Consider the following 10,978-nt stretch of genomic DNA (forward strand, 5'->3'; position numbering starts at 1 on the left):
AATAATTGTCCCAAAATGCCTCACTTCCTAGGCACATTTGCATTTAATGTGGAAGTAAAACTGATTCATTATTGCATGCAAAAGACTCCTCCTTTCGTATCCCACCGTATAAATCGAGGCTCATTAGTACTTTGCATGCACCATGTGTAAAACGGTTTCAGTTTTGCATGTTCATTAGTACTTTGCATAAACCATTTGCATTTAATGTGGGAGTAAAAATGAATTGAAGAGTAGAAAATAAAGTTCTTTTTAATTTCCCAACTAATTGCATTAACGTTTTTACGTGAAAATTTAGGGCCAATGAGAATTCACCTTGGGCCAAGATATTTGAAAACTTTGCCTTGCGAAGCTTTTACGAGTTTCTCAATGGTCCCTCTACGCAATTCTTCTGAATTTCTAATAGTACTCAAGATCCTCTGTTTTCGATTATCTAATAAATATTTTAATAAAAGTAGATTATTTTGCTATTAAGTTTACAATTTTTATCATCTCTTTCCGAACCAAAGATGAACCCACGCTCCTTTTTTTCTTTTTTTACTTTTGCTATGCGAGGCAGGGCACTGTGACAACGATTTGTATTTTACTCCGGAGAAAACTATGTGGTCAATCTGTGTGAAGCATGCTTTATTTCTCATTCAACGCATATTCCTCTTTTCTCTCCAACTATATTTTGATTCAGCTTGTAAAATAACACTAGGTTCATATATAAGAGATCAATTCTATTTGGTGTTGAAAATACGTGTTTTTCAGAAACAAAATTACCCAGTTTATTCCTATTAGAGTTCTTAAAACACATCTCTTGCAGTGAGTTCACAGGAACGACTTTGAAAAGATAGTAAGTAATTAACCAAGCAAAAAAGAAGCAGCCTGATCTTTGGATACTTCCACAAAACTACTACTGCTTGTTAGAGATTTTTGGTTTATTGTTACATGACATGCAAATGACAAAAAAGAAGAATAAACAGAGAATGAACCGTTCTTTTCTATCTGAAAATAAATAAGTTGAGCTACAGATGTTGAGGTCCCTAGATATACTACTAATTGAACATATGCTCAAACACATCTCACGGGCCTCTCAAAATTTCACGGTAGCTAACTCTATCTATTCTCAATAGTTACTCGGCCACATTTGATTAGCCTGAGCAGCAGCACTCAAATTACTATCGCTCGGATTTCGGTGTTCAGGTCCCAAGCCTTGCTGTGACTGCCCAAGCGCTGCACCATACTGTGAGGGCAGCTGACCCTGCCGAAAGCTGCCCTGGTGGCCCTGCTGCCCTTGATAGCCATACATGGTATTGGCAGCAAGAGGTGGCATTCCTCGCGAACCAGCTCCATGCATCCACATTGCAGGGTTCTCGCTCTGTAGCAACAAACAAGGAGTTAGTAAATCATATAACCTGTCGTCATGTTTATTACTTAATCTAGCTTCGCCCGCCCCCACCCCCTTCTGTGAATCTCTCTTACCTGCTGCTGCTGCTGAAGAGAAACGTAGTGGTTGCCCTCTTTGTACTGGGAGGGCATTGATCCATCGAACCCAAGAGACGTGGTTGCTGACGGAGTGCTTTGGTTCAGAGCGAAATTTCCTGGCAAGCCATTTGCGGTTCCATAACCTCCCATGTAGTTGGAGAGCAATGAGGCTGGCTGTGGCAAACTCGCAAGAGGAACATTGGTCTTGTACTGTGGCACAGAGTATTTTATACCAGAATTTGGAGCTGCAGCTGCTCCTTGGTGGAATAGACCATTGCTCATGTATGGCTGCTGAAAGGCAGCTGGAGGGAGATATGCATAGCTTTGTGGCAAAGATGGGTACCCAAACATGCTTGCATATCCAAGAGGAAGAGCTCCTTGAGCGTAAGGATGAAGATGGTGAGGGAGAGGAGGGCCTGGAGCAACGCTGGTGCTTCCCTGAGAGTGGGCCAACTGTGGGTTGGATAAACCACCTGGATTAGCATTCTACAAGAACAAACCATATCAGAAGACAGCTACAAGAATAACTTAGAAAATGAATGAACAGTTTACTTATCTAACGTTACAAGAGGAGAGTAGATCACAACTATAGTAACAACTAACAGCATACGGTCCTATAATGAGTAATGCGGCCAGACAGAATTTCGATACATGGATTGGGTAGTATTGGTATGAGCAATTTAGAAAAGCAATATGGACTAAAGGACAAGGCAGATGTAACTCCACAAGGATTTGACAAACATGACCTAACCACACAGGGCAAAGTTAGCATGAAACATAACTGCACCAAGCAATAAGCAAGAGTTATCCTAGTTGCAGAGTGCAACAACTTCGGAACAAGTTTTAGTTTTAGAGTGTACAAAGTAAAATTGAAGAACTATCCCAAGTTCCTGAGGAAAACAATAATTTACTCTTTCACCAGAGCAAACATAGGTATTGTATATAGTACTAATTACTGAGTCTGTCCAGAAGGGCTATGCTAGAATGCAGTTCAGTATAACTGAACAAAATTTATCTGCTAACATGCAACAAGATATCAATAAATTTGCCATTCAATACGATACGCTAACAATCACGAGTTCTATTCTATATTGCATATTAACATACTACTAAAAGAGCGTATAAAAACCTAACACAGACATGAATTCATAACACATGGCTACTCTCACAAGAGCAGTCTGGTTTAGTTATTCGGTGAAGGCATACCTCTTGTGGCTGCGAAGAAACAGTTGAATTGCTCACAGCCGATGGTGTTGCACCATGAATCATCGTAGCCAATGGAGGGTTAGTAAGCAGCATCGAGAATGCTGGATCTAACTCACGGAAAGGTGGCATTGCTGGTGGCAGTAAGCCATTTGGCATACTTCCATGCTGCAGACACAGTAATAAGCAAGTATGTCAATAAAGGAGGAATGAATTGGTTTAAAACAAAAAACAGAAACCAGGGGCATTTAAGATCGTTGGTTAGCAAGTTCGCACCAGGAGCATTTTATCCACGGTCATGTTTGTTTGTTTCATTTCGAATTTATGCACTTGTGAACACAAAATAGTGGTACATATACTATACCAAAACAGAAATCAAACTCACAACTTTCATGTAGACAGCTATTTATGGAAACTAGCAACATATCAATATAATTTCTTAACTAAACCAAGATAGGGAATGAGCATCTACCATGAAGTTAGAGAGAGGAGAAATGTTTTGCATCTGACGATTTTCCTGTAGATATGTCTGCGTGCTAGAATCTGGCTGCACTGCATTTGATGTGGCATAATCAGATGAGGATAAGTTGTATTCAGCGTTGTTTGTAACATCCAGTAAATCAGCTCTTCCAACTTCAGACTGTTGTTGTACTGGTGTAATGTTAGGATTCTCTGTGTTACTGTTTGGTGCAGAAACAATGTACTCGTTGCCTGTAGATGTCTCCTTGTTTTCGAACTCACGGATTCTGAAAAGGAAGGACTGAATGTCAGCACATGATGAAAATGAGGATGAAGAATATCTGGGTATGATGAATAAATGCATACCTGACTTCAGACTGGTCGCCTGAGTGGCTATCAGAAGGTGATGTAACCTCCATATCATTACTGGCAGATATAATGGGGCATGATGCATCAAGCGTCCCAGACACAAAACTACCAAATGTCAAGTGCGCAAAATCAGCATTGGAAACCTGAAGGTGACCAGGGATTATTACAGCTGGGTTATCTTCAGATGCTTTTGGTCTACTTTCCTCATGTATAGTCAAGTGTTCCAACTGATACGCCGTAGTAGACATGTCACCGTTTGAATCTACATCTACAAGGGTACAAGTCATAATAAGAACTGAGAAAGAGTCATAGTAGTGAACAAAAGAGAAGTGACTAGGAAGACAGGGAATTCTGGTCAGCTAGACAAGGTGCGAGCACGCAAACATGAAACATGAAAGAAACATGCATAAGCTCTAACAGCCAGGGAGACAATGGTAAGGGAAGTCCTAAGTCTATGTACTTGCAAAAGATAAAAGAGGTGTAAATAGCATCTTTTATATAACTTACTTTGGCTGTGCTCAAATGAATGTTTGTCAGGCAGATAACCATCTGTTGTCTCTATCAAGTCACTATTAAAGGATAAGTCTTTATCAGACAGAGAAAACGGTACTGAAGATGTTAGACCACCGGTATTGTTTGCACTCATCTCCTTAGTTTGCTCTAAATTGCCGGTGACATCTTCGTTGACCTCAGGAGTAAATGATCTTGGTGTGATCACATTTGTGGAAGCAGCAGCAATAGCTTCTGGCACATCTGACCCCTGTCCTGGATGTACAGGGTGGACCTGAATAGTGCCATTTGGTAATTTATCAGCTCTGACACTGTCCCCTTGTGATGGCAAAACTGTGTTAGAATTTGATGCATTGGCAACCACTGAGCCACCAACAGCTGGCATGCCAGCCTTATTTGCAGCAGTTCTGCCTCCAGATTTAGCTTGAGGTATGCCCTTCTTCACTATATCAGCCAAAGAAGGGCGTCCTGGCACCCCACCCCAACCATGCTGCACTTGTGGAGGCTGGAAACTGGTAGACTTAGCATCAGCTAAATTTCTGGAAACAGAAGCACAAAAAGTTAGAAAACCTGTGAAGGGAAGTCCAAAGTCTATGTACTTGAATTACCACCAAGCCATTAAACATAGCAATTTATAAACTAGAGAATGAAGCTATACATCATAAAAAAAAAGTCAGTTTCTAATGGTTCTGATAAAGACATGAATAAATTTTCTGAAAAGATAGATGATGAGAATCAAACATGCACAATGCAGAGATAAAAGGAAAACTAGAAGACAGGAAAACTGTGATGATATGTCTGCAGAAATCCTAACTCATATTCTTCTTCTCTCTTTCTGCTATCAGCCTTCTAGCAAAGTGTTACAACAGAGATTATTAGATCATTAAGGCATCATGAGTAGGCTACACCTCTTCTTTACCTTTGAAAGCTAAATAATTTATCCAAACTAATGCTTCATACTAACATCATACAGGAGGAAATCTAACAAAGGGAAAACCCATCCAACGGTACTTAACAGTTACATCTGACAAAAACATGAGTTTTTTGGTTGTACTTGATTCGCCAAAGAAATAATGAATCAGATACTATAAAACAATCAACAATTACAGCACAGAATAGACAAAGCTACTGTAAGAATTGCAACAAAATTAGGTGCAAAAACATGAACTCAAGATCTATTTACATACCCAGATGCCGAAATTGTTTCCACAGAATTGCCCCCCTTGACAGAATCAGCGGTTGACGTGTTTGGCGGAACAGTTTCTTTCTTGATAGGACCTTTAGCACTAGCAGTAGAGTCTGCTGATAGTTGTCAAGTCGATACAAGTTTTAATGAGTCAGACTTCACAAAAAAAATCTTTATCGTATAGCACTACAGAATTTAGCAAATTACCTCCTGAAACAGAGTAAAAACGCCCACTTCGATCAGAACCAGCCTTAGGTCCTCGGTATGCAGATTTATAAAATGGGCGAGGCCTTGTTTCCTGAGAAGGTTTTACCTACAGGTGGTAAGAGTTTATCAGAAGAACAATCAAGTGGCGTGGATCAACTTAAACAACAGAAATACCAAAATTGTATTGAAGAATAACCCCAAGAAGGGTTTTTTTTCCTTTGAAGCTGAGGGCAGAGGATATGTAGGGTTTGTTGGAGATATGGTTTTTTATAGGACCATGCTGCATAGGCGTGGCCTGGATACAAATTACTGAGTTTTGTAGCAGTAAAAGAGGAGTTCGACAATGGATTGAGGTAGTTATGGTGTGTTCCTAACTAACTTTGCTATCCGAAGTACTCTGACCACTCCAACGTCCTAACATGGAGACAAATTAAAGCAAATGCAGTGCAATCAAATGATCCCACAACAAATCTAAAGACCATTGATATCTCAGGTAGCAGGCAAATCAGCCCACATTCGCCAATCAATACTCCCTTAGTCTAATCAGTGGCCATAAAGATCTAAATTCCCAATCAATACAGCAAGAACGAGGAATAAGACCAAACAATAATAAACACCCATAAAACAGCATAGGAAATTCATGGTTCATGTACTAACCTCCTTTTTGTTATTGCGCTTTCTCCTCACCTCAAGGAAAGGATCTGAACAAACATAATAAGAGAGTTAGATAACTTGCCAGCATACAGATAACTGCTTGTAGGTAAACATTAGAAAGTGCATGAGCATAATACAATCTTCCATCTGCTCTTGCTGCAAAGAAAGACCATTGAGATCCAAGACACTCAACATGTGTAGTAACTAGCAAGTAACATACTATAGTATCTTCCAGAAGAAAAAAGCAATTATTACTACTACTTGGTCAGCCATGTATGGATTTCAAACACTACTGATATAACTGCCACTCTGTGAACATGAGGTACTCTTGCGAGATTAATCAGACTCGTAATGTAATAAATGCAAAATTAATCTCTAAGCAAAGGGTTGCACAGTAGTAGTAGTATTATTTACACTTGCATGCAAGGTGGAAGCTCTACTACTTAATTAATATGCTGCTAGTTTCAAACACACAAATATAACTGCCACTCTTGTGAACGCAAAAAATTATCCACCTGTAATGAATGCATCTATATACTAATTATCCACCTGAGTAGAAGCCACTCAAGTCAAGCGTGGGAGATGATAGTTAATGTGAAGAGCAACTAGTAGTATCCTATTTCTGCAACATACAAGTATGAGGCTAAAAGAGGGACGCACGCACGATGGCAGAGGTCAAACTAAATTGATGAACCTGCTTACATCACGAGGCAGCACCATCTAGGGCCTCAGCTTCGGTCAACACTATGAATTCCCACTGAATCAAACTAACAGCACAGCCAAGTTTACAGCTTTTCCCCTCAAAAAAAAAAGTTTACAGCTTTCAGAAAACGAGACCAAATCGGCGCCGGGAGGCAAACCCTAGCGCTGCTGACGAGGCGCCGCGCGGCGGCGCAGCGCAAGAGACGCTCGGATTCCAGGCAGGGGAGGTCGGGCGGGAGGGGCGGAGAAGGCGGCGGTGGAGGAAGAGTACCTTGCGAGATGAGTCGCTCGACGGCGACGTCTGGGTCCATGGCGCAGTCGAGTAGCGTGGCGTAGATCTCGGCCTCGGTGCGGTCGGCGAGGATCCCCTTGAGGCCCTGCACCAGCTTCCTCGAGGCCGGCGGGATCTCCGCCCCCTCCCCCGCCGCGCGGGGCTGCTGCTGCGGCGGCGTCCCGCCGCCGCCGCCGACCGCCTCGGCCTCCGCCCCCGCCTCTCATGGCGCCTCCGGATCCGACTGCCGCCGCCGCCGCGTGTGTGGAGAGCAGCAAAACCCTCGAGTCTCCGCCGCCGCCGCGTATCGCCGCACGCACGCACCAAGGAAACCAAGGAGGAAGCTGCCCTGTGCGGCGGGGGAGCTCGGGTATTTATTTTACCAACGAACAATAATCTTCTTCCGGGTTGGAAAGAAAGAAAAACTCTGCTGGTTCGTGTCTGTGCCGGACAGGAGTAGAGTAGGGTTTCAAACGCCCCGAGTCCGGACTCTCCTCCCTGTCCCTGCCTGACAGGTGGGCTGAGAACTTCTTCTTGCCAAATTCACCTTCTGTTTTGTACATACAAGAGTTTGTACGGGAATTACTGTTGCTCGTGTGCGCGCACAACTCGTGAAATCCACGCCGTCGATAGCGTGGCTGTGCCGGTGTATTGCTTTGCCTTTCTCTCCAAGTTTGGATCCTGTTTCGGTATAGATTCTAACTCTTTTATGTTTGTTTGTTTGTTTATTTGTTTGTATTCATACACACATCTACCTAGTCTAGCTAAATTAAACAGTATTATTAATAACATGTGTTTTGGACGAGATACATTAATAAAGTGTATGTAAAACACTGCGTGCAAGATTTCATTAAATACGACCCCAACCAGCGAGGAACGGTAGTACTACCTCAATTTCAAAGTTTAAGACTTATATTATTTTCAAAAAAACATACTACATCAAGTTTAACCAAAAAAAATTACTAAAATTCATTAACATGTAAAATACAAAGTCAATACCATTATAGATAGATAATGTTCATATGGTATCTACAAAATATAATATTCGTTGATAACTTTTCTAAAAGTTTGGTCAAACTTTATTTGGTTCGACTTTTCAAATGATATATAATAAGCCTAAAGCTTTGGAGCTGAGGTAGTGAGTTGGGGAACGGAGTTGATGTAATTAATAATTCATAAATATTAAGGAAACGAAATTATCAGTATCATCAAGTGTTCACTTGATGAAATTTTAGAAGAGTCTCATCAGGTTTTTCAAGCATTTCATATTTTTTAGAAAATAACTGGGTTGGAAATAGATAACCTCCTCTCGAGCATTTCATCTAAAAAAAATCAACATTTGTTCATTTCTCGTGAAATGGTCTTCTCTCTCCTTTATTATTAAATTGAAATTGCTGATACCCTACATTGATAGGCCAAGTTAGAAAATATCACACCCTTGCCACCGCAAAGTGAGAGGTACCAGTTGGATGTTCGCATGGAAAATAGAAAAGAAAAAAAAATGTAGCCAACGATGTGTCGTTATTGCCCTTTCCATTTCGTCCTCTGCCACCGTCGCTACCCGCAGCCATCTTCCGGGACCCATCTTCGACCTATCGGATGACCTCTTCATGAGTTGAGCCACGGCCTCCTCTAGCCCTAGTCAAGCTCTACCTCCAAGACCTCCTGGGCATCAAGCTCGTCCTCCACCCCGAGTTCCTCCTCCCATTGAACGTTCGCATCCAGCCCAAGCTCATCCTCCAGCATGAGCTCCCTCTCCATACATCACTATCCTGAGGGCATCACGCCTCTTCATATGGCCGTTGGAATGAAACTGTTGTTTCCTCGAACCCTTGGCCTCCCTCCTCACTTTCGTTGGTGGCCACTATGGCTGAGGACCCTAGGCCCCTAGCAGATCGTCACTCTTTTGGTGGTGAACATGGTGGCTAGAAGAACAGATAGGAGAAGGTCAACCACTTTTGGGAGATGTGGCAGCTCAACGCTTAGAAGAAGACGGTGGGCCACTATAGACGATAGTAGAGTAAGCCGAGGGACACATGGTGAGCATTGTTTGGTGCCACATGCTCTTGTACTCACATGACTACTAAATGACAGGAAGTTCTTTGATGAATAGATAGTTACTAGCAATGATCGGTGCGGCGGCACGTCGCGCCATATGGTGGATGATTGGTTGTTGTGCAAGCAGTAGAAGAAATAAGCTAGTTGTACTAATATTGCTCAGATCTGGTTACACACTTCATGGGTCAAATACACTTGTGGGGAAATGTTTATCCCGTGATTTACATGCCGTTTTGTAACTGAGAGGGAATTGAGAGCCTGCTGGGCTAGGCAGCGGGAGCAGACCGACAACCTGATATCTATGTCATGTTCACAGCAAAAAATCAACAAACAACCACAGTTTAGAGATCTGGATAATCGAAAAATAGATAAAAAGGCAGAAAGTGTTGTTGCAGTAGTAGAAAAGCATGTTTTCCCATTTTATCAATGTAAGGCATGTATGGCCGGTAAGATGCAGGCTAGGTGTGCCTTGTTATCATAGAAAATTTCACTATAAGGCACTGTTACATAAAGGGAGAGGAACTGGGCCGTCTAATACTGATACAACACATAAAGGGGGAGGAACTGGGCCGTCTAATACTGATACAACTTGCTGACTTTCACAAATTCCTTTGTGTATGCCTTCTTAAAGAAAATATCCAATACATTGCACCTGGTAAATATTATTAGGTCGTTGATTTATGTTTACTCCCCAATCTAGTCATGCTCACAGCAAAAATTTCCCTAATCCACCGAAACAATGACCAGTCAATTTGTATATAGTGATCATAAAGTAAAATGCACTCTAGTCATGTATACGTGTAGAAAAGATAACTATTTTGACTAAACGGTGTATGTAAACATATGAGTCGATTCAGTACCAAGATTAAAGGACCGAGGCAAATCTTTTGATACAAATATCAGTTTTATGCCAAATAGCAACAACGATGACTATATGAAAATGAAAAGTTTCAGGAGCCTAAATAGGATAATAATGTACTGAAGATCAAGTTAATATGGAGCAAATTTATGCTTCTGGTCTCATACACTATTCTACTCTCTACAATGGTATCTACAAAAGATGACAAAATGATTTTTAGACGGTCATTTTAATTAGACTTTTCTAGATCTCCACCTATATATCCTTATGTATAAGGACATGGTTTACGATTTAAATTTATCAGCATGGAAAACAACAAATGTCTCTAAAATTTCTATGACATCCTACAATTTTAACTGTCATTGAGTACATGATAAAATGTTATTTATAATAAATGAAAGCCAAGCTTGAACCCCAAAACCACCACTATCAGCAACACATCTTGTAGTAATACTCCATGGCGATGAGAATGCATAGAAAGAAGGAAAGGTAACTTGCCAAATAGAAAAAACCTGAAAGTAATGGATCATGTCCCTGTTGTCCATGCAAATAGGGTGCAACAATGGGATCAAATTGAGGATCATTAGGTAACAATTAGAAATAAAGATAAAAGCCCCGTGGCTCCAAAAAGCCAAACAGAGTTTTGATATCAATTAGTTTTGATCTCACTTCCACGTCTTCTACACTGCAAAGCTAGCTTACAACACTGAAGATAAAACCACTCATGTACTTTGTTGAGATAACAGAAAAGGAACTAAATATCATAGAAGTCAACAATCGAGAAACTAATCACACATCAAGAAAATATATGAAGAGTCCAATTTCCTAATTTAAAAGGAACTAAAAGCAATGACGCATCGCCTGAAGGCGATCCCAGGTGGACCGACCCATTTGTTCGCTCGCTAAAAAAGAAGTACTACCATATTTTTCAGTTTTTATAACATCCGAGCTCTAGCTTACCGGGGTTGCAACTCAGGTCAACTACGTCCGAGACCCAAATTCGAACCATATGGACCACTATTTGCAACCATTT

The 10,978-nt window shown here is 41.2% G+C and overlaps 1 protein-coding gene across 1 annotated transcript; it reads right to left on the reverse strand.

Annotated features, from left to right (window-relative positions):
- Positions 1-958: 958 nt before the first annotated feature.
- Positions 959-8,789, reverse strand: LOC124648208. Its single transcript, XM_047188005.1, has 11 exons — positions 8,682-8,789; positions 7,029-7,236; positions 6,059-6,102; positions 5,402-5,507; positions 5,196-5,310; positions 4,006-4,547; positions 3,496-3,766; positions 3,143-3,416; positions 2,674-2,838; positions 1,465-1,953; positions 959-1,360 (listed from the first exon to the last, which is right to left on the reverse strand). Exons 1-11 carry the CDS (start codon positions 8,787-8,789, stop codon positions 1,109-1,111), a joined length of 2,574 nt encoding a protein of 857 aa, XP_047043961.1. The 3' UTR covers positions 959-1,108.
- Between the last annotated feature and the right edge of the window lie 2,189 nt (positions 8,790-10,978).

Source organism: Lolium rigidum, chromosome 4 (genome assembly GCF_022539505.1).
Source record: "Lolium rigidum isolate FL_2022 chromosome 4, APGP_CSIRO_Lrig_0.1, whole genome shotgun sequence".
NCBI lineage: Eukaryota > Viridiplantae > Streptophyta > Magnoliopsida > Poales > Poaceae > Lolium > Lolium rigidum.